Source organism: Stylophora pistillata, chromosome 12 (genome assembly GCF_964205215.1).
Source record: "Stylophora pistillata chromosome 12, jaStyPist1.2, whole genome shotgun sequence".
Taxonomy (NCBI): Eukaryota; Metazoa; Cnidaria; class Anthozoa; order Scleractinia; family Pocilloporidae; genus Stylophora; species Stylophora pistillata.
In genome coordinates, this window is record NC_142530.1 from 27,750,465 (window position 1) to 27,775,117 (window position 24,653).

General features: G+C 37.2%; 2 protein-coding genes across 3 annotated transcripts in view; one reads left to right on the forward strand and one right to left on the reverse strand.

Annotated features, from left to right (window-relative positions):
• The window catches only part of LOC111338296 (dnaJ homolog subfamily C member 9), a 3,940-nt gene extending 466 nt beyond the window's left edge, over nt 1-3,474 (reverse strand). Inside the window, exons 1-3 of one of the 2 annotated variants that reach the window (XR_002695574.2) lie at nt 2,822-3,474; nt 220-507; nt 1-151 (exon numbers count right to left, since the gene is read on the reverse strand). The exon at nt 1-151 is cut by the window's left edge and continues 466 nt beyond it. Coding sequence is in view for 1 of the 2 variants with exons in the window: in XM_022944745.2 (XP_022800480.2) it covers nt 310-507; nt 2,822-3,391 (768 nt within the window). In the remaining variant the exon portion in view is untranslated. Of the gene's footprint in view, nt 508-2,821 lie in introns of both variants that reach the window. The other variant, XM_022944745.2, reaches the window with a different exon arrangement.
• A 42-nt stretch (nt 3,475-3,516) lies between these two features.
• LOC111338294 (serine/threonine-protein kinase tousled-like 1) lies at nt 3,517-24,634 on the forward strand. Its single transcript, XM_022944743.2, has 28 exons — nt 3,517-3,745; nt 3,853-3,974; nt 4,434-4,502; nt 5,986-6,061; nt 6,437-6,495; nt 7,801-7,860; nt 8,302-8,427; nt 9,257-9,283; nt 9,559-9,633; nt 10,057-10,095; nt 10,914-10,985; nt 11,281-11,357; nt 11,947-12,006; nt 13,269-13,357; nt 14,280-14,352; nt 14,561-14,627; nt 15,931-16,028; nt 16,957-17,038; nt 17,513-17,604; nt 18,171-18,216; nt 19,566-19,609; nt 19,764-19,845; nt 20,144-20,164; nt 20,438-20,504; nt 20,933-21,123; nt 21,744-21,797; nt 22,357-22,464; nt 23,278-24,634. The coding sequence occupies exons 1-28, from the start codon at nt 3,649-3,651 to the stop codon at nt 23,398-23,400; spliced, it is 2,196 nt and encodes a 731-aa protein (XP_022800478.2). The 5' UTR covers nt 3,517-3,648; the 3' UTR covers nt 23,401-24,634.
• The last annotated feature ends 19 nt before the right edge of the window (nt 24,635-24,653 follow it).

Genomic DNA, 24,653 nt, shown 5'->3' on the forward strand with positions numbered 1-24,653 from the left:
TTTGAGTAACAAAGATAATTTTATGACCAAGATAAATAAACTTTTTCACTCTCCAAATACTAGGCTTGTAAAGTTCGTGGAAAGGCAAACAGCAATACCGACAGACTATGTCGATACTGATAAGCACCCTACTGTAGCACTGCAAGACAACCTATAAGCACCCTACTGTAGCACTGCAAGACAACCTATAAGCACCCTACTGTAGCACTGCAAGACAACCTATAAGCACCCTACTGTAGCAGTGTAAGGCAACCTATAAGGAGAAATAAGTTTTTCATCCAAGTACAGTTTTTGATTCAAGAAAAAAAATTATTTCTTCTTTCCTTTAGACGTTTTGGGTTTCTTTGGTTTGCAGTATTTTGCTTCCAGTCCAGCTATCATATCGTCCACTGCCCCTTGCCGGTCTTTTTGCCTTTTCATAATCAGCTGTTTGAGGCCATCATCTGATTTGTCATTTAAGCCAAGCTCTTTAGCCACCTCCGCTGCTTCAGCTGCTTCCCTCTGAGCCTGTATATGTCAAACCAAATCTTTAAGATCATTGATAATAATCTTCAAAACATTTGGCATTTAGCAAACTGAAAGCTTGACAACAACAACAACAACAAAAAGAGAGATGACAGAATGAGGACTCCAGCCTCTTTTCTATTGCATTACATCTTTGAATTCCACCTTCCATTTTTTGGATCATATTGTTAGAGTCGATACTCAACCAATATGTCGATCAATAGTAGATTGACACTTGGTCAACAGCTAGCCAAAATTTGGTCAAGACTTGGTCGATCGTCAATAATGTCAACAGATAAATCGACTGACTATGGACCAAGTATCAGCCAACTATTGACCAACTATTGATTGAGTGTTGACCAAGTAACAACCAACATATAAGTGGAGTATCGAAGAACTCTTGACCGATATATCGACTGATACATTGGTTGAGAGTACCTACAGTAAACATGATCCCATTTCTACCGTGAAACACTGCAGATTAATGGTTAACAAATGGTCAACTATTTGCCTATTACTATTCTGCTTTCCTCTCCTGTCCCTGACCATCAGTCACCCATGCTCCTCCCCTTTACAGTCTGCACAAAAGATACCTTCAAAACCCTCCCTTTTTTAAGTTTTCTAGAGCCTAAGAAGTTGGTACCACGACATTAATTATAAATCAAGGCACCCACTCCACATATTATCTGAGAAAACATAAACTGGGCCATATTGTTCGAAGCACAATCAAGATGACTAGTGTAATTCCAACCATTTTTGATCTAGTTTTATAGCATTACAGACAGTTTTAATTGTTTGCATTTTTCCCTTCAGTTTCATCTTATGTTAAGATAAAACCCATAAACTGTTAGCTCTACTATACGCTTTTTCAAGGAAATTTAACCTTTTAATCATGGATTACCAGGGCTCGACACTAACTTTTCAACTTACCAGCCAAGTGGCTAGTGACATCTTAGATGTTACAACAATTTTAGCTTGTTTACTAGCTAAGCTGGGTGGTGGAAATAAAACCACTAGCAAAAACTGAATTTCTACTAGTCTGTGGCTAGGTGGCTTCAGTTAGTGTTGAGCCCTGATTATCACCAGTGGCTTTTCAAACTACTGGGCTCTGGGAAAAGGGCAGATTAAGCAAACACAATGTGACATAACAATAGGACACAATTTCAGGTAAAGAAGGGCTGCAAGAATCATGGCCACCTGCAGCTTTACCTCACAACAGGAATGAATTGAAACCGCTGTTGTTTCAGAGCCTGCCCACAACACCAGATACAGCCCTCTCTAGAGTAAGTAAAGTTTATTCATCATGATTCCCCATTTCTACACATGCAGGATGAAGTAGCCTGAGAAAAGCAGCTGTCCTTTTACTCCCTTCATTTCCCCGTTTCTTTTGCAGGGAAACGAAGGGAGCAAAAGGACGGTTGCTTTTCTCAGGCTAGGATGAAGAGGCAATCCACATAAAGTCTTCACACTAACAACGTCAATAGGCACAGTAGAACAGAAATTCCAGAAGCTTAGATGCCGAGAATCATGAGACACAACAGTAGGAGACCTGTGTTGCAGCAGACTACTGAGGGAAATCTTAAGAAGGTGCACCAATCACAGCCTTGGAATTCCACCCAATGACAGCTGAGCACAACAGTTTAGAGGTGACACATCTAAAAATCCTCCTCATTGCCTAAAGAAGACTAGTAGTATGTGGTCAAAGCATTGTGAACAACATCCATCTAAACTGACAACAGAAAAAAACAATTATACTTCTCTTTTGAAAGTGTTTTTCACCACAATGACAAACCATAACCTGTTTCGGGAATGTAAAAGTGAGACAACCCATCTATGAGATCCTCCCATTACATCAGTGAGAAGAGTATTTAAAAAATCCTTATCTGCACTACCAGTTTTTCTGCATGTCTGTAGCTTTATCAAAATAAGCAATTCTATTTGTGATAACTTTGATTTGCTTGTGAAGATGAGGAAAATTGGATTGAGAAAGGGGTTTGGAGGTAAATATGTTCACTGAAAGCTTGCATGTTTGTTTCAGACTGATGAACAAAAGTTGCCGCACTTAACACTGTGCATGGATTTCCAGCAAAGTACTCTAGCTATCCAAAGGCATAACCAGCTCACAGAGTTTGAACTGTTGCCAAATTCTTTACAAATGGTTGCTGAAATTTACCTAACCATATGAATGACTACATTTTGCTGGCCTTTCCACTTTTCTACCCATTAAAGATTTCTAATGATTCTCTTTACGAAGCTGTGGAAATTTTCTAGGCTAATTACATTTGATAAAAAAGAGCGACCAATACTTTTCACTAACTTTTTGCTTGCGCGATTTCTTCTTCTTTTTATCCTCATTCGCAAAAGCTGGGAAAGTTGGTAAATCTTCCTTTGAAATTAGATCTTGAATGATTTTTCGGAATCTTTCATAATCGCCAATCGTGGAGCATAGTACATTTTCCAAGATAGTGTCCATGTCACCCTCGTAGTCCAAGTACGCCGACCTGAGATCGTTTACTTCCTCTTCTGATCCTTTGTAATTTTTCTCAAACTCTGTAATATCTTTCATGGTGATTTTCTGAAACAGCAATCTCCAGTAGGCATCCCAATCACGTTCTTGGACAACAACATCGTCGTCAACTTCCCCACTTTCATCGTACAACGCCCTTTTGTCTTGGTCGGACAAAACTGAGTAAACTCTGCTTAAAAGTTGGAATTTTTCGGTGGCGCTCGCTTTCTCTGCTTCGGGAACCCTATCAGGATGAACTTCAAGCGATTTTTTACGATAAGCTCGCTTTATCTCCGATTCAGAAGCTGACTTAGTTAGCCTCAGTACTTCATACAAATCTCTGGTACCAAACAGCTTTTCGAGAGTTTCAAAGAAGGACATTTTGCTTTATGTGATCGCTGGAGTAGAGAAGTAAATATGGCTGCCGCTAACAACCCGCCAAAATTTAGACTAGTCATGTGGTTGAGCCTTGTCCCTCTCTTTTAGCGCTTGGTCGCCAGGCCACAATCACATTGCGGCGACCTCGAGGGAGATGCATAAATAGTGTCATAACCCCTAATTTAGAGATTTTCAGACAAATCGAAACAATTACAGTACGAATTTTGTTTGTCTGTGTGCACTGAATAGTAGCATGAATTATGGAAGCGCCGCACGGCAATGGAGTCGCTAGCCCTGCATTTCAGTTACAGTTAGAACAGAGTTCGAGTTCCTCGCAAATGAGTCAAAAACATCCATGTAAGCGCACGTATATATAGGGAGACATCTTATGCACTCGTAAACTCGCGTAGAAGACCTTCACTGGCTGATGTTTTGAAATTTTCAATATTTTTACTTCCTTTAAGTGGCATCAACAGCAAGTGAAGGGAGACGCGGTGAAGGTGAAATTCAGTTTTCTCGCCTTGAGGCTTTACATGTAGATCCGCAAAAACGTGAACTGTTGGAAGCAAGATTTTCTACTCCTCGAGTAAGTGGACACCACGTTTTTAAAATTGACATCAGGTATTATATCTAGGGATAGTCCTCTCAGGTGATTTTTTCGTTGGTATTGTTTTCCTAATTCAGCAAAATATGGAGGCTCGAGAACTTTCACTCTTCGAAGAGAATAATTTACAGAAGATGTCTCCAAGTTGTCTTGTGATAAGTATATAGTTAGCATACATTCGACTGACAACAACTCTTTACTCAACTCTGATGATGACTAATGCTCGGTTGTGGAAGTATCGTTTACCACTATCGACAACACTAGTATTACCCCATAATTTGTATCTCTCAGTTAGTACATGAGACATGATTGGCCAGCCACTTTTCTGGTTGTACCCCATTTTTGGCGTCATTTGTGATGTCATTTGTGATCTGTTGCTGAACAGATGTGCAACAACATGGAATCTATTTATTAAATTTATTTGACCAATTTATCCCCTAGAGTATGAATCAAGACTCTCAACACAGCAATGCCAGTATTTCTTCTATAGCAAGCGATAAAGAATTTGAGGTAACTACATATTGTTCAGGTTATGCATTGCAAACATTTACTGGGCTCAGGTGCAATCATTACACTATGAATTTTGTCCTTATGAAGCAAAGATCTGATGCAATTCTCATTCTGTGAGGTCCTTTTAAATGCTGTGCTCTTAGTGATGTGCTCATGATTGAATTATAATAGATATAATCACATTAAGGTGTTAGTGCAGTGGTGAAGGATAGGCTGTTATCTCAGCCTATCACAGGATAATGGACCCTCCTGCCCACCGGATTCTAGGGTGACACCTTTTGTAAGTGTCAGCAATCCCCCAGCTATCCCTTTTACTATTAGAATGATAACCTGCCTTGTGGGGTCACCTTTGGGCAGCTTCTGCATCCCGGCCTGTCTCCAGCTGTCTTGATCTTGACTTGCAACTGGACCTGGCATGCTAAGGACAAGAGAGTCAGGCTGACTCTACACAAGTCTTCCTCCCTTTAATTCAAGTCAAAGAAAATTCATGGCATGAGGGCCCCATTGAAAACCGCCATGGCAAGTTGGGCACCCTCGTTAAATATTATTATTATTACTATTATTATTATCATCCCATTTTTTTGGTCTCCATATTCTGCAAATCTTCAATCGCAGTTCCCTCAAAAGGATGCTTTCATCATGTAGTAAATAATTGTGTCAGATGTTGGTATTTATTCTTCTTGTAGTAAACAATTGTGTTAGATGTTGATTTTGATTCTTCTATTCTTATTATTAATATTTCTTGAATACCTGAGTATATTTGTAGTAGCGGTAAAGTAGAACCTTGATTTAACAAACCTCTATAACAACGTCCTTGGTGTAACAAACAATACTTTTCAGCCCTGTCAAAGTTACAGTAAAATGTATGGGAAACAACCTCAATATAACAAACCTTGATATAATGAAATCCTTGTTATATTGAACACAATCCAGATCGAAGCCCAAACATATACAGATACCCGATATAACAAACAAATGTCAATGCATAACAAAAGACAGATGTGAAACAGACCAACAACAATCAAAATCCTTTAGTTCTGCAACAATAGAACAACTTCACAGGTAGCTGTTAATTAGCAATCACAGAAAATTCATTAAATCAAGGTTTTCAATATAACAAACCTTTGATATAATGAAACAATTTCCCCAGGCCCTTGACACTTTGTTAAATCAAGGTTCCACTGTATATTAATTACAGTGCTAGACTTGTTAAGTTTGAAAGCCTGCATTTCAGTGGTGAAGTGTCTTTACAATGGCAACTAATTTCTGCCAGTACCACTGCCTCTAATAAAGCAAAGTTCTTTTAATAATACTATGTTAAGAACAGAGATATTTGTTTATTTCAGTCTTTTTTTTGTATTTTCAAATTGGTCCGTTTGTAGCTTCTCTGTGCATGTAGCTTGTGGGTAGCCTCTAGGATGGCATCAGGCAGCTGACAGTTGGTTGGGGGAGCTCTGCTTTAAAATTATCATTTTTTCTACAGAGCACTCCACCAAGCCAGAAAAGTGAAAAACATCCAGGAAGAAAACGGAAAGCAACTGTGGATGGAGATTCCCCTGGTATGGCACAACCATTTTTTGAATCGTTCTTCAGAAAGAACTTGAAAACACTTGTTTAAAAGTCCATTCCAGATTGAAATGATGTTAAAATAGGTTTTTTTTTTTTCTATTTTTCCTGGTACATTACATGTTTGATAGAATGATACAAATTGCACTTGTCCAGTTTGAAATCATTTTAAACTAGACTTATTGTAGATAAGTCTAGTTTAATATAAACTGATAATATAAACTGAACCTTTTCCTTTGGTTTTACATGTTTGTTTGTCTGGAGAAAGTTCAGGGCACAATGTGAAAGGCCATTTTTATTTCTTTGTCATAATTATTTAAAAGTGTTGAAGATTGAATATGATAATTGATTTTAGCCATGCTTTACAGGTATTCTCAGTAAAAGTGGACGCTCAGAACCAACAAATAAAATCACAGAGTATTTTAAGGTATATGAGGACGATGTCTTATTTTCTGTATACTTATTCACCTTTTTACTCTCAGAGGTGATTAATGTGTAACTTCTCGCTATAATATCCATACATTATCCAGCAAACAGGTGGTGAGAAATACTCAAATTCATCAGACAGAATTTTGTTATCTTTATTGAATACTTTTTTACAAGGAAATTGAATAATTATTTAGCAGCTAGAAGGGAGAGTAAACCCTTTAACTCCCAGATGTAATTTCAAATTCTCCCCTCTAGCTGCTACACTTTCCCTTATAAATGAGTTACAAGAATTTGGTGTTAGATCAAGATAACAACTTCTACCTGATGGGTTTGAGTATTCTCATTAATCATTTGCTGGATATTGTATAGATATTAGAAGGAAAAATTACATGTTAATCACTTCTGGGGGTTTGTAAAGGGTTAACAGTCAGACCTTGGGAGGTAAAAGATGAAGAGATCTTTATGGTTTAAAGATGTTTATCTCTTTCTTCATCTGTAAACAATGTTGTATACTTCATCTGCAATCTGAAACTTATGTCTTGTGAATCCTTAATGTTGAGAGAGATGTTGTGGACTAACAGTCAGCAGACTGAACTTTAGGTTGATACGGGGGGTCCAGGGGCACATTTCTCAAAAGTAGTGGTAACACAACAGGCCTAAAAATCCGTATTTTAAAATGGTATCATAATTTCAAGAATAGAGAAGCAAGTTGTGGCACCATAACAAGTCGATTTTGTTTTTTTAGGTGGTAATTTTACTGTATAAATATCAATACTTTTGAAAACCCCAGCTTAAATGAACACAGAAGAGGGCTCTAGTAAGAGACCCAGCTAGGCCATTGTGTAGCACAGTGTACTATGTGTTATTGACCAAACCTGTGGTCAAGATGGCTGGATATCGGCCAAGTTTCTTTGCGCATCTTTGTGGGCCTTGAGTTTGTCATGGTCCATGAAAATGCCTTAAAAAAAAAAAAAAGACTAGTATACAGTTCCTTCACCTAACAAGCTTGGTCAATAATGGATTTATTACTTGGAAAAAAATTGGCTTTAATAAGAATCAAAAATAGCTTATTTTCAAGAGCTGAGAAAAAGTAACCATGACCTGTCAGGAGAACCAGTCATAATGCTGGGGGGGTGGGGATGGGGGGTAATGTTTGATTATTAACACCCTATCAAAGGTGGTAACAATTATACTTCTAGATGCTTCATGCCAGAAAAAGAGGGAGGATAAGCTCCTGACTGGCTCGATGGGCCATGTTGGTATAAGACAGAATTGATCTTTACTTTTTTACCTCTGAATACAGAATGAAAGTTCCCCAGCTCGACGAAGTCCACAGAATCTCTTACCATCATTTACATCTCAGGTATTACATTTATTACCCAATGTACAGTGTGTATATACATGTACATGTAATTGGGTAAATATTTGTTTTGTAGGTAATATCATTTAATATTGAACTGTGAGTGAGTTTCTAATTTGGTGGTTGTCAAACAATTTACTAATCTTTTGAAACTTTACAAAAAAAAAGTAATAAGGTGGGGGTAGCCAAAGTTATGTTTGAGTTACAAGCTCATAAGGCCAAAGGTAACAGAGAAAGTGTAATTTTGCTCTGAAAACCTTTACCTGTCCAAAAAAATTGTTACGGCATGTTGAGAAGTGACTGGGCTTTTTTATGCAATTATGAATGGAACACAGCATCTTGTTGCTGATTTGTTGAAGAAGAGATGTTTCAAAATAATTAATAATCCCATTGTTTACACTGTTAACTTCAGATATAAATATAATTCCTATAATGCATTTTCAGTTTCAAGCAGAGAGCAGTTCTACTCTACCATGTCCAGTGAATGTCAAAGTATGTCTTCCTGAACCAGGATCTGAGGGACCAGATGGAATTGAGTCAGCTGGGATATTTGTTCATGAATCCACACAGGTTAAGAAATCTAATATAAATAAAAATTGCACTGCAAAGAGCAATTCAAAGATGAAATAAACAATTTTTAATACAAGAGAAAAAATAGATACCCACTAATTGACCCTTGCTCACCATAGAGTCTCCTGTAACTCAGTGGTTAGAGCATCCGACTAGATCATGGAGGGTTGTGGGTTCAAATCCCATCTGGAAACTCGATTTTTTCTCTTGTATTAAAGAGCAATTCACATAATTATATTTTTTTGCTTACATTTACTGGTGAAATGAACCACTTGGGATGTTGGAGGAACACTGAAAAGGTTTGTAAATTATTTGCTTCCACCTCGTGATTTACAAGCTTTCCTTGTGTTCCCTCAACATCCTGCATAGGTTATTACACTGACAAACTGATAGAAAGTACAGTTTGTTGTTTAATAGATAGGTAACTAGTAAAGTGAGAAGAAGATGGCATTAATATAATATTATGTAATGTATACTTATTGAGCCTTAAGTCCTTGATTAGATTACATTGTAGACTTAGACAAAAACATGAGGTCACTTACAGGTGATTTCAAGGCAGAGTAGTTGATTCATGTTTGGCCTTCATTATGGAATTGAAATTTTAGCTTGAAGTTCATTATCTATGTATTAACCAGTAAACTGATTATAGGGAAAAGCAAAGTGAAAAATGGGTGTGGTGGACCCTGACTTTGGCCAACTGGAAGAGAACATCACCCACTTAGCTGCTAATGGTGATAACAGTTTTTGTACTCAGCATTTAAGTTTTGTATGCAGTTTTGTTTATTTCTGTGAATTTTAAATGAATTTCTTTTGGCTTTTGTTTTTACAGACATACCTGACTGTTGAGAGTTTGAAGGTACAGTAACAAGTTCCTAATTTTAAACTTGTCAGAGATTTTGCTGTGGCAGAATTTTTTTCAAGAAATTTATTATTATCAAGGTTTGGTTTTGACCTCGACAGTATAAACATGTGAAGTTTTTCTTTGTTTTGACACTACAGGCCACCCACCATGGGCTTAAATTTTGCATCCTCTGATAAATTTGACCTGCAATATTTAGTTTGCAAATGATATGCTCATTTGGGATTGCAACTTTCTACAGAAATTATCATTATATAATCCATATTTTACAGGAAATGGAGAATTGCTTGTCAACTGGAGTTGCTTCATCTCAGGAAAAGGAGAACAAGATCGAAGAACTTACAAGGGTAAAACTCAAAGATTCTTCCAAATTATTTATAACTATTTATTGTCACACACTATTTGGGAAAATCTTTTCTTTTATCCAAACTGTTTGATTTTTCTGTTTTCTGAGTTTAAGTTCTCCTGATGGATTAAGTCAATAAAAGTCAGTAAAAGTTTACTAGTCATAATAAGGAAAATAATACATAGTTGTGGTAGATATGGAATTTCTCTTCTCCTGTTCAACTCAGTATCTCCCTTGTTTGCTGCCCTCACTTGTGAGCTATTTAATCGAGCATGCGAAGAGAAATTTCTATATCTATGCTCACCCATGTGTTATATTCATTTTGATTTCTCTTTTTTCATGGAAATTGATAATAATTACATACAGTACCATACAAGCTTATAAATACACTCTAGAGTTGTCATTTTTTTTGGTTTCTTTGCAGTTGGTTGATGAATACAAAAGCCAAGTTGATGCTCAACAGGTAAATCTAACTAATTTTCACTTTCTATGATTAATTGTTCAACAACTACATGAATTGATTGACAGAGAAAAAAATGACCCAAGTCTTTGTAGGCTTGATTTCCGCTGCTCTCTAGCTTAAGTCTGGTCTCTTTCATTCCTCCCAAGAGTGGGTGTGGGGGGGGGGGGGTGTGCGCTCTGGTTCCCCAAGGGCGGCTGGTAATCAAGCCTAAAGTCTTTGCAGCTGTTAGGAAACAGAAAATGAGATGAATTAAAGCAGTGGAAGTTTTGGATGTAAATTCATGCTTCTCATTGAACTATTAACCTTTTTACTGCTTGATGCAATTGAGGCCCAACCTCCTTGTTCCTGTACCTTAATTAGCGTTCTCATACAATTTTAAAACAAAATGAAAATTGTTTATGCTCAGTTGATAGATTAAGGGGACATTTGAAGCAAAATGGAGAAAGCAGAAATAGAGATAGAGGGATTTTTTATAATAATTAATTTAAAATAGGTAACATATTTAACAATTCGCCGAAGGTGAGGTGAATATTGTCGAATAATGCCCGAGACGAAGCCAAGGGGATTATTCGACAGTATTCACCAAACCTGAGGCAAATAATTGTTTTAGTATAATTTCAGAGCTGAACAACAGAGAAATTTCTAAAATCATAACATTTTAGTAACATTTATTAACACTTTATATAAACCGTGTGGAGCAGTTTATATAGCGTTATATAAGGAATCGCTCAACCAATCAGATTGCTGGAAACTCTTTGCTCAGCTCTGAAAATACACAATGTATGTCTTTATGTTTTTCTTCTAAACCAAAATTCCAGAAAACTGTTGAGAAGGTCAAAGAAAGTCTTGAGAAATGTATGGAAATTAACAAGAAGCTTTTAATTACAGCAGTAAGTTAATTAATATAATTTGTTCTGTTTTTGTTTTTTTTTTAATTCAATCATCATTATCTTAAAGTTGGGGCTCTTCTCTTTGTTCTCATTAATATAATTGATAGCAATTTTTATTGGTAATGACCAATTCTAAGTAAGATAACATTTTGTTGACAATTAATTAGGGCTAGAAATGTATTTTTTGTTAGTTAATGTAGTTATGATTTATGTGTGTGTTAGGAAATACCACATGAAAGAATATTTGTTTATGAGTCAAGTTTTTTTTTTTTCGTTTTCTTTTTGGGCTGAATAGTCCACCCTTGAAAAGAAAGCTGGCCGCGAAGTGTGCATGAAGAACAGATTGCAACTTGGTTATTTTGCTCCTGTGAGGTAACTGTGACAAACCTATTTTGTGCTATATTCTTCATTTTTATATGAATTACCAATTTTTTTTTTACAACTACAAGCTGCTTCTGAATATTTTCACCATGTAGATGAATTACATAGACCTAGAAATTGCTTATAAAATTGTTAGAAGAATCAAAATGCACAAAACAAACAAATATTAATGTATCACATTGTAAGTACAAGTCTAACCTGGGCTCGGCACTCACGGTAACAACAACCGAGCACTTAAACCACTCACTGGCAGTTTTATTGATGCTTGGCCAATTAAAGATATGGTTTGTATTGTATGAAAAGAGATGTATATGGGACTACTTGAACTTTTCAATATTTTTCGCGATCTCAGTAGAAAATTGCAAAGTTAGAAATTATTTGCAACATTATTACACTTAGCAGAAATGCTTGTCCATTTATATTTCAAGTCTCAAATTTTTGTTGCTGTATACATGTAAATAAGTTTAAATCTTAAGTACTGTTGTTTTAGTTCTGGAATTCAATTGAAGACTGCAGTAATATTTGCTTATGTGATTAGTCAGAATTACTTATATCCCTTCATTTGCTGTTGAATATCCAGGCAAGGAGTGTCATTTGTGGAGAACTGGGTGGATGGACATGCTTTTAAAGAATTGACAGCGTAATGAACTAACTTTGTTTTATGCCACTCCAACTGGTCCATTAGATAATTGCTTAATAAATAGCTATAATTTATAATTTATGATGACCTGAATTTTACATGCATTTTGATTGTTTTCTACGTATGATCCACTGAAGGACAGATGCATATGTGTAGGGATGAAAGCATAGTCATTGTATTTTTCTAACTTGACATAATTATATTAACACGAAAGATATATACATATTACAATAAGAAGTACAAATATGCTCCTTGGCATCTAAATCTAAAAAAAATACTTGAAAATCTTGTTTTATTTTCTCTAATTCTAGCAACTTGAGCAGTACTTAAATAGCCTCTAATTAAAAGCTTTTCAAACTGGTTGAGAGTTTCAAAAATCAATTGATGCACAATTGGAAACATGAGCCAATTATTTATGACATCACTGATTTTGGAATCAGCAACAAATCATTCACAACCGAAAACTCACAAATATTGAAAAGTTCCTGATTACAGTTTCAGATTTCACTTAGTTTGTCTTTTTGAAGTTGCAACCATAAACCAGTTGATTATACTAACATTTGCAAAGTCCAGAACAATTATTATTATTAGTATCATATCATTGGATAAAAATCTCGCATTTTGATTGGTTAACAAAGCAAAGTATTCAGTGTGGGATTGCATGATATTGTTTCGCATCTACGTATACTTAACAACTATGAGAAATGCTGTTTTCTTTTTTGTGTGTTTTTATTAAGTTATGCAATTCAAGGAAAATCCAGAACTTAACCTGGGAATTCTGCCTTAAATTGCACTTGAAAACCGATATTACACTCATTGCTTCACAATTTGTGTGATATTACTTTTTTTGGGAAATTTAATGCAGAATTCCCTAGTCAAGTAATGAATTTTCCTATATAATAAGATATACTATTACTATTATAATTATTACTATTTAACAATTATTCCACGAGCGCATGTTGGATATGAGATGATAGATAGCCAACGAGGAGTGTAGTGCCGACTTGGCTATAATCATCTCGTATCCAACAAGCACGAGTGGAATAATTGTTTTATTAAAAACGTTAAGTTAAATTGTTAAATTTTTTAGCTCCCTTTTAATTTTAAGCTGATGTGTATGCTTACCATATTTGTAGATTATGGTATATTTGCTCATATACCATAATGGCTAAGCCAATAAAAAGTCTTGAATTGCATTATCCAATGATCCAGTTTTCAATGATTTATATCATCTTATCCTAATTTTTTTATAATTTTTTTAGTCAGCAGGAGAGGATCAATCAACAGAGAGAGGAACTAGAAAAACAGAAGAAAGCTTTGGCAAAGAGAAAACCTGTGTCAAATACCACAAGTGGGTTCACAAACCAAGTAGATATGTATTTACTAAATGGATATTTAGTTTAGAAGTGTTTTGAATTCAAAGTTGTATTTTTGGGGGCAATGTTTTCAAACATACGGCAAAGGCTTCGATGTTATTTAATGGTAACTTGAAACTGATAGAACTGCAAGATACAGTGTATTGTCAGGAACTCCCATCTTTTCTGGTCTTGTTTTTTGAGAGATGAACCAAGTCTGTTTCTAATCATAATTTTTAATGAAATAAATTTCATTTAACCAGCAAATGAAAATCAAGTAAAGCAGTGATCCTCACAGACAAGGTGCAATATCAAGCAAAAGAAGCCAGAAAAAAAAATTCAGGTTTCAACCAGATTTGAACCTGTGCCTCCAAGATACTGATTGAGTGCTACTACCAACTGGGTTGGGGGAGGGCTAGTGACCTCATGGTTAGTGCACTTGACTTGGGATCAAGTGGTCCAGGTTTGAGCCCTAGCTGAGGACACATTGTATTGTGGTTTTAGGCAAGACGCTTTACTCTCACAGTGCCCCTCTTCACCTAGGTGTTTAAATGGGTACTGGTGAATTTAATGCTGGGGGGGTAACCCTGCGATGGAGTAGCATCCCATCCAGGGGGGAGTAGGAATACTCCTAGTTGCTTCATGCTACAAAAACTGGAGTTCATAACTTGGCTCATATACAGACCTACCAGTTGAGCTAAGAAACCACACATTGGGAGCAAGGCAAATTTTATTTCTTCAGTAACTCTATATTACTTTATTTTTTATGTACTATTTACTTTTTTTTTTGCAACATCCTTTCCCTGTAGTTAGATCTGGAGAGAACCCCAAACTAATGGGTCAAATATGGACAGAGCGCATTAATTTTGTGAAATACTGTAGAACCGTGGCCATCGATTAAATTGTTTTATTTTAAAGATGTGAAAGAAAAAAGACCATCTAAGGCAGCCAGCTCGGATAGTGATCAATTTGCAAGACCAACATCACCTGTGTAAGTGCATTGTGGATTATATGGGGGAATTTTTCTCAATACATTTTTTTAAGGTTCAAGGTTTGATTTTCCAGAAGCAGGTGTCAAGTTTTTAAGGATCTTGAATACCCTGTTAATTCAAACATGCATCTGCTGTACCATATAATTATTACTGAAGGTTTCTTAATGAGTTGAATAATTTTGTTTTGTATATCTTGTAATTCAACAGACTTTCTCCAATGGAATACCATGAGAGAGAGGAAATTTTAAAACTCAGGGCAATAGGGCTGAAAAAGGTGACACATTCTTGTAAATAATTCATAAGGAAAAGTTTAACATTTAGAGGGCAGAATTAACAATCAGATGCAATGATATTGTGTGTGTAAAATCAGTCTTGAGAAGGACGTCTGAATCATGTAGTATGTAGTAACACACGTTCGACACTCTGAACTTAAGGTGATTCCTCAGAAAAAAAATTGTGGGAATTAATTTTTTGCAACTTTCCTTAAATGTTCCCTATCTATCTCTGTTTAGAGAACTCTAATTAACAAACGGTAAACACCACAGCGTACACTATTGAGTTATGGATGCACTTGGGAGGTTGCTAAGCACGAAAGAAGCGTAAGAGTCGCTCGAGGCGATAGCCGAGAGCGACTCTAGCCTCTTGAGTGCTTAGCAAACCTCCCAAGTGCATCCATAACTCAGTAGTGTACGCTGTGGTGTTTACCATTTGTTTTATAACATAACATTGATACATTGTAGCTAAAGAGTTCCCTTCTATTTAACAAATCTTACTTGACCAGAAAAAACAAGCGCGCGCGGAAAAATAGTCTTTGCATTTGCTCACGTCAGCAGCGTACACCCATGGGAAAATGGGGGACGCTAAATTGACCAATCAGAGTGCGCGCTTTGCTTTGGTTATGTTGTGATAAAAAAGATAGGCTACCGCGCTTCGTAGAGAGATATGATGGGTCAATCTTGCCCTTAATATGCCTATGCACAGAACAGGATGTGCAGTGCAATACCGAGGATCGAATCACCTTAAAGAATACTATAACAAGTTGGACTCAAGGTTCAGACACACAAGGAGGAAGTTCTTTTCATAAGTTGGAGCAGGAGCATGGCTTGAATTGTTTTTGGAACTGCTTGTGTTTCGTGAGCCCAGACACCATGTTAGATTGAATGCACGTATGAATACAGCTGTCAAGTGATATTGTCTTTACAGACAAGGAGCATGTATATATCGAACAGTGTTTACACTTTGGTTTTTTTTGTGGCCCACGAGAACAAAACTTTTGCAAATATTCAAGTGTTATCCAGTAATATCATCTTTTAATCGACACCATCCCTTTGACTCCCAGAAGTGATTAACATGTACCTTCTCCCTATGATATCCATACATTATACAGCAAACAGGTAATGAGAATACTCAAACGTACTCAGTAGAAGTCGTTGTGTTGATCTAACACAAAATTCTCGTAACTAGAGTACAAGAAAATAGCAGCATATGAGGGGAGAATTCAAATCAGATATTGAGAGTTGCAAGGGTAAGACAGCATTTGATGTTGAGATGTGTCTTTTTGCGTTTTATCTTTCCAGGAGGAGACGGATCTTCAAATGGAATTAGAAAAATTAGACAGAGAAAGAAACCTTCACATACGAGAATCCAAAAGAATACATAATGAGGATAACTCAAAGTGAGTCGGACATTTGAATAAACAGGCAGTGCTCGACACTAACGGTAGCTAGCTAGCCACAGACTAGTAGAAATTCAGTTTTGGCTTGTGGTTTTCGATTTCCACTAGCCAGTTGGGCTAGTAAACGAAATGAAATTGTTGTAACATCTAAGTTGTCTCTAGCCACTGAGCTAGTAAGTTGAAAAGTTAGTGTCGAGTCCTGATAACCACTGACATATCACAATCGTTTAAATCGATGATATTATAAGAAAGCTTTCTGATGGAGTGTCGTTAAGCCAAACTCAAAGTTATCGCAACAGCCAATCAGAGGAAAGGAAAATACGCTCAGGAACCAATGAGAACTCAGTGAAAACCAAGCAAATTTCCCAAAGCGCGGGAAAACGCAGGTGACTCGAAGTCGTGATTAGTGTTTTGCATCTGATTGATTGAGAAAGTGGCGCGGGTTTCCTGACCAATTACGGAGCGAAGTAAAGCAAGACCAATACAGTCTTGGATTACTTTCAACACTCTTTTGAAATTGGCGCGGTAGACTTATTCAGTAATTCCTTTAGCCTGCGTACTCAATGGCTCTATAGAAACTCAATGAAGAAAAGACCGCGGAGCCGCCAAAACGATCAGCGGAGCGGCGGGTTATAATTCATGGAACATAGGAAACTTAAGTGTGATTAGGTGTGGATTCCCAGTATCCTTGGTATCCCCTTTACTGCATTATGACTGGATTTAGAAGACGTATTTTTAAATACTCAAGCCTGGTGTATCTGTTGAGTTTCCGCCTACGTGGATAAGTTTTATCCTCTTTATGGGTTTTAGCGCTAATTAAACTCGGAGAACGCTTGTAGTTGATGTTGAGGTGAAAAGAAAAAAACATATAAAAGTCTCGAGATGGGATCAATAACCTGTATTACCTTTAAATTTTTATCCTTTGCAGGTTTAAAAATCACCCGACCTTAAACGGAAGATACTTGTTACTAAATTTATTAGGTAAAGGAGGATTCAGTGAAGTTTTTAAGGTAAATTATTGTAATATTTTGATACTTTAAACAAAACCACACCAACGGATATTAACCTTTTGACCTCTAAGAGTGACTAACATCTAATTTCTCCTTACAATATCACCCCTGAATTACACATTAAAGTCAGGAGAATAGGGAAATGATCAGCATAAGAGTGACCAGGATCTAATTTCTCCTTACAATATCACCCCTGAATTACTCAATAAAGTTACCAATTAATGATGGAAATTATCACCGATTAAAGAGGCTCTTGATTGTTAAACAAATTCTCCTGGTCAGCACCTTAGGAAATGTGTAGAGAACAGTATGGAGAATATGCATACTGATGTTAGGGTGTAAAGGGGTAAGTTATTTGATAAAGACACTGACATTGTTGACGTGAAATAAGTTATCAGGTACATTGCCATCTATCCGTAGCATAGCTGTCCTAAGATATTTTGAATCAGTTGGAATGTTGTTTGACTGTTCTAGGGATATGATCTCAAAGAACATCGGTTTGTTGCGTGCAAAATACATCAGTTATGTAATGACTGGAAGGAAGAAAGGAAAACAAATTATATCAAGTAAGTGTGAAGGCTCGCAAGCCCGTTGACCCAATCGTTGGCCCATCCTCCCTGAATTAATCCTTGTTCCTGTTACATGAAGTGACTAGCAAAGTAGTATTTCACTACTCCTGGGTGTGATGTATATCTCGTGCAAGATTTATAGCAGACTACCCACCTTTTTTTGCTGGCAGTTCGCCGTTCCTCATAAATACTCCTGGCTAGAGAGACATTGTGAGAGTAAAGAGTCGCGCGCAAGAACACGGTGCAGCGACAACGCCCAGTTGCTTTGTAAATTGCCAGGAAGAACGTTCAGTAAACTTTTCCTAGAAGTCAACTTGATAATAACTATAAACATTTACGTTTGTTCTCGTTTCTTTCGTTTTATATGTTAAGTTTCTTACGTGACGCATTCAAAAGATGCACTTTCATGAACCTTACACTCGAAGCATGATCAACTCCTTCAAAATCAACCGCCCCCATTATGGTTATTTCAGTTTTGAAGTAAGGTCTTTCTCACAACCGTTCTTGGGAATATTGCGCAGTAATTCCGCTAATTACCTGTTCTTTTTCGATGATTTCCACAGGCATGCTCTACGTGAATACAATATTCATAAATCTCTTGACCACCCTGTGAGTACTATTGATTCCTGGTTTTCCTGTGCCGTGTAATCTATTTTGAAGGAGCTTTCTCTCGACAACTGAGGTCATTTTCTGTCTCGTGCAAAATCACTTTTAATTTGAAATGAGATTAAAAAAATAGCAGCTCGGTAAGATAGAAAAACCACAAGAGAGACAACTATTAACCCAGAAGGAGAAAGGTTGGTTAAGAATGGAAATGGATTGTAGATTGCTAGCTTAAATCATTGTATTTTGCGCAGTGCAAAACAGCCTGCAGCTTGAAGGAGACTTCAAGATATTAGATAGTCAGTTAATACAGAAAAACACAAAAAAGTCGTATTCCTGAAACTTTCACCTCTCGTCTTTGTAAAAACTAAAATATGGCGGATTGTTTAGTCGTACTCACAACATTTAAACAACCTGAGGAAGACCAGTAAAACTGGTCGAAACGTCGGTTTTAAAGATTTTTTAACCTCAGAAAATCCCAGAAACGATTAAAAAATTTTAGTTTCTAATAGTTTTAACTGTTACAAAGCTTTGAAAAGCTCCTTCAAAAAGCTCCTTTTGAACCAAGTAATCTCCAGTAGGGCAACTACCATCACTTTTAAATGGTTTCAATACATTTTAACTCTTTTGTTTGTTATAAAAATTAAAAAAAATTTAGGTTTGGAAATTCCATGTTTCCATGTTTCCATGTTTCCATGTTTCCATGTTTCAACGTGGTCAAAATTGTCAAGGACTCTCATTCCGCGATGTTTCTGTCGTAGTGACTCAATTCCTTCTAGAACTTTTCTATTCAGTCCGCCATATTGACAGCATTTAAACAACCTAAGGAAGACCAGTAAAACTGGTCGAAACGTCGGTTTTAAAGATTTTTTAACCTCGGAAAATCCCAGAAACGATTAAAAAACAAACAAACAAACAAAAAATTAGTCTTAACACACAAAAGGTGGGAATAAATCAAGAAGCAAAAAGAATGATTACGGACGAAGAAGGTTTCCACGGATTGTAAAATGGCGAACTTGTAAGATTCAAGCTCTCTTGTTCAAGTTGCACATACATATTAATTATTTACTATTTACTGGGTGAGAGGTCTTTATGTGAACAAATTCAGCCCGAGGTCTTGAGTGCCGCCTTAGTTATCATTAATAACTGGACCGGCTACAGGCGCGCGATTAGTCGGTCAAATTCGAGCATTTGAGATTCCGGCCTGCTGAGATGCTACAGAAAAAGAAATGAAATAACATATCTCCTTTGACTGTAATGTTTCTTTCCGTACTCGATTTTCACAGGGCAGGCTACAAATATCTTCAACTTTGCATCAAGAGAAGGTGTTCACATAGTTTTTTCTTTTCTTTCAGAGAATTGTTCGCCTCTATGACGTTTTTGAGATTGGGCAACACTCGTAAGTTTTTAGTGCGGTAAATTTGTATAAATGAAACAAAAAAAAGTATTTTTTAAACATTCGAATAAAATCACCTCGATAAATATACAGCACGCAAATGAAAACATCACTTCATTTGTATAGTCAAGCCAACTCCCTTTGTTGTTACTCATAGTTTCTGTACCGTTCTGGAATACTGCGATGGAAATGATTTGGATTTCCTCTTAAAACAACATAAAACAATGCCTGAGAGGGAGGTAAGGTAGTACCATGTCTTTTGGTGATGAAAACAAGTGTACTGAGTTTTCTTACATACACGCTGGGAAGGTTCGCACTGTTGCTGCAGATAGTTTCAAGTGTTTAAAATAATACATTCCGGTTGTTTATTAAAGAGAACAGTTGTGTGAATGCGATATTTTTTATTATGGCCCAATTTGACCCTACCCCGGCAATACGGCCACCACGTTAGCATGGCCGGTTTGTTTTGGCCCGTAGGTGACCGTATTAATGGGGTTCGCAGTAGCAGCTATTGATGCTTTTTGTTTTTTCACACAGGCGAAGTCTATTGTCACGCAAGTATGTTGTATTTTATGATTTGTTTTTGTTTCTTTCCGTGGAAGAGTAAACTTAACGTGATACATCAGATGTGTCTAGGGATTTGTTTTTAGATACTGGTGTTGTTGTATTGCTGTATTATTGCAACGTCGATCATTTTACTTGCATGTTGTCGAACATGCAGATTGGCTCAAGTGATTCGATAAAGATCAAATTTGGTGCTAAAAATGTACCAAGAGTAGTAACAATCAAAAAAACATTTTGATGACTTATGTTTTAGTTTGTTGATTTCAGACAGTAAGTGCTCTCAAGTATTTGAACGAGATCAAACCACCAGTCATTCACTATGATTTGAAACCTGGTAAGAAATTTTCGTGTTGACCTCAGTGCATTGTAGTAGCAGCCGAGAAGGCGGCCGAAAATGCAGCTTTCGTCCATTTACCTCTGAGTGGCTATAATTCGTTTATACTGAAACAGTGGATTGCGTTGAAGGCGCGCTCTGATTGGCTACTCAAACTCTGAATATCCTTTGCGATTCACTTCCGAACAGCTCGAGCGGGATTTGCACCCAAAATTGTTGCGGGAACAAATGAGTTAAAATCATCTTTTTTGAGCTTTATTATCTCACTAAATATCCACCACCGACTAGTCGTCTCCGCTTCGGTGAATAGTAATTAATCAGCTACAAAGTTTGGTGACTACTTGATCGTGCATACTTAAGAGCAGGTTCTCAAGAATTCACCAGTTTACTCATTGTCTTTTCGTTTTTTTGTTTTTTGTTTTCATCAGGTAACATTCTTCTGGGTGGGGGTACCGGAGCCCTCAGTGGGGAGGTGAAGATCACAGATTTCGGTCTCAGTAAAGTAATGGACAACAGTGACGACAGTATGGACCTGACCTCTCAGGGGGCCGGTACCTACTGGTACCTCCCCCCTGAGTGCTTTGTTGTTGGAAAAGAGCCGCCAAAAATCTCCTCCAAGGTAACAAGATACATCAGTCGAAACTTGCCCGAGAACAGACTGCCGGGTATTTGTAATTGTCCAAATTTGGTTTTGGGGGAAACTTTATTGAATGTGGTTGGTTCTATTTAAGAAAATGAGTGAAAAAAAAAAGGGACCAAACTTTATTTTGCAAAAACAGCAAGTCAATGAATTAAAGGTGAGTGTCAGAATGGTGGTGCAAGCGCGATGGAAGGCTTTTTTGGTGTGCTTCGTTCCAAATCCTGCGTTTTAGAAATGTTTTTGGCCTAGTCACCAGCTTTGGAGAAAGAGAAAATTCTGAGCATGAGTCCCCATGAGGAATCGAACCTCAGAGCTCGGATTCCGAGTCCCCATGAGAAATCGAACCGCTGACCTTCGGATTCCGAGTCCCCATGAGGAATCGAACCTCAGAGCTCGGATTCAGAGTCCCCATGAGAAATCGAACCGCTGACCTTCGGGTTCCGAGTCCCCATGAGGAATCGAACCTCAGAGCTCGAATTCCGCGTTTTTCCTGCGGTTCATTCAACAAGTTCGATCAACAGGTATGTTTAGGACTAATATTACATGAGATATGTGAGCCTATTACATTTTGTTTTGTTTTGTTTTGTTTTTTTTCTCAGGTGGACGTTTGGTCAGTGGGTGTGATATTTTTTCAAATGCTTTATGGAAGAAAGGTGGGTCAGTGCCTTGTTGTTTTCGAACTGTTACAGCTGATAACATGATCTTACATTCAAATCTTATTGATTGAAATGCGCTCTTTTCACAAGCCATTTTATACCTGCCAGAATAAGTATATTCTCTACTGCTTTAGTCAAATCCAACAGAACTACTAATTAAAAGCATATGGTCCTTGAGGGTTTTTTAAGTCTTAATTTAAGTACTTTCTCTATGTTCCTTCCCTGTGAAATCATTCACACTGGTTATTTAGTAATGGGAAAAACAAAGGAAAGTGGTGTGAAAAATAAAGCTACTTCGTCCCCCTTCCTTCGTTACTACAACATAATGTTGCTGTATTCTCTTTGGACTATTACGGCCAAATAATCCTGTTGGGAGAAGCAGAACGACCGAGCGAGGCCGCCTTACATTAAAATCTTATTGAATGAAAGGCGCTCTCTTCATAAGGCCATTTTACTTCTTTTTATTGTGATTGAGTCTTTTTTCATTAATTTATCTTCCTTTTTTTCACATTTAGATCCTAATCTAATGATTATTTATGACAATTTTTTTCCATAGCCATTTGGTCACAATCAAACTCAAGCAGCAATTCTGGAAAACAACACAATCTTAAAGGCGAAAGAGGTTGACTTTCCTGCTAAACCTGCTGTCAGTTCTGAGGCCAAGGTATGGATCCACAGTAACTAAGACTAAATTTTCCAAGATCTCTGTGGGTCAGTCAGTTCACGCGTTAGAAATGCTTTGGGGGCCGACCATTTAACTTTTGAGGGGGGGGGGTCATCAAGAAATTTTTTTCTACAATCTACTGGACAGGATATTTTTTCCGTTCTAAATGCTCTTTTGTTCTGTTACATGTGGGCTGCATGCAATTTTTTTCTTCCAACATGCGCTTGCAGGAATTTTTTTTTCAAAGTGACCCACCCCCCCCCCCCCACTCAAGAGTTAAATGGTCGGCCCCTTAGTCGAACGATGCAAGAAATATGGGAACGATTATAAGTATGCATTCAAGATACAGTTTACAAAATCACCACCGTTGGTTTTCTGTTTACATTCAAACCAAGTTTAAATTCCAAGTCATATTAGCTCCACTAAGCTCAAAGAACACAAATACAGAAACCAGTTGTATTCATTTTTCATGATTCACAAAGTGTGATCTAAAACGATTCGCTTGCATTAACTTTCCTTCCCCTCATTTCAACGGGAAATTGGTTTGGTTTTAGCTCGTTTAAACTCAATCGAAATAAGCCTATACAGGGCAAGAGAAAGCTGCCATGTAAAATTCCATCAAAACTCTCTGACAGTCTGCGTGTTTATTAAACCCACATTCGTTCTCTTGCCCGGCCGGCACCAGTTGTGAGCTCTCTTTCTGTGTGTGTCTAGGGGAAGTTGTGTTAATTGCTTCGAACAAGCTTCGTCGTTTATTCAGTTACCATGTCTCTTAAGGTGCTAACCGTTACATTTGTAACATTCTTTGCACAGAATTTCATTCGTCGTTGCCTGGTGTATCGGAAAGAAGAACGAGCGGATGTTCTGACGCTATCAGAGGATCCCTATCTTAAGCCACCATCGAACAAGAAAAACAGTTCCGTGACACAGACGTGACATAACGCAATGACAGTCGTGACGTCACTTGTTCTGCATGACGTAACGCAATGTTAACTGCTATGTGTTTTCCTCGTTGGTTACGGATGCCAACCTCAGACGTTACTTTAGAAGAGATGTCTCTAGCAGGCGAACCATGTGCGAAGAACGTCTAGAAATTGAGAAGACATTTGAAATCAAATAAATTGCGACCTGGAGCATGGTTTTTGAGCATTTCGTTTCAAAATGGCCACACGAGGACTTCCATTTAGCCGAGAAAGCCATAATGGTTGGACATTCAGTTTCTGAACTTTTAAGTTTCGTGTTTAAGTCTAAAACATTGTTATCGGCGCTTTTAAAGTATCTTCTTGTCACTTTTTGTGCTAGCTTCGTCAAAGTTTGCTTAAACTAGACGGTGTGCACCGTAATGACCTATTCGAACTTTGATTTGTAAAAGTGTAGTTGGTAACTTTGGTCGTTTGAAATTACGTCTGCTCTCAATAGTCCGTATCTGCCCCAAGTTGGCGTAGTGAAGAAGAATTTACGGAGCTTAAAATACCCGTCAGAATAAGTATATTTTGTAATGCTTGAATCAAATCTAACAGAACTACTAAAGCATATGGTCCTTGAGAGTATTTTTTAGTCTTAGTTTGAGAACTTTCTCTGTGTTCCTTCGCTCTGAAATCGTTTGGCCAACACACTCCATTTTTATGCCTCTATCTCTCATTATTTAGTAATGGGAAAAAACAAAGGGAAGTGGTGTAAAAAATAAAGCTACTTTTTGCCCCTTCCTTCGTTACTATAACATAATGTTGTTTAATTATTCAACTGTGCGTCGCAGAGTACAAATAACGCGCGAAACGAGTAGGAATATCACGCGATATTTGTACTCCAGAAATATCCGCGAAATTCACACGCACTGAAATAACGATTTGGCGTGTTAAATTTTGACTCGCCATACGCATACGGGCCCGTCAAATGAGGCACAACTCGTGAAAGTAATCAGCGATACTACACAACAAAACGTCTATTGAGATATAAGTATTCTCTTTGGACTATTGTAGCCAAATACTCCTGTTGGGAGAAACAGAACGACTGAGCGACGCCGCCTTGTGACTTATGGTTAAAGGTAAAGGGAGGATCTTGAAAATGTATTTTGTTTTAGTTGAATCTTAGGCTCTCTATGTTCTGCTTTATTCCACTGCTGTGTTACCTATTTCAGTTTAATTTATTAAAAAAAAATAAATAAAAAAAAGAAAGAAATGTTAATAGCG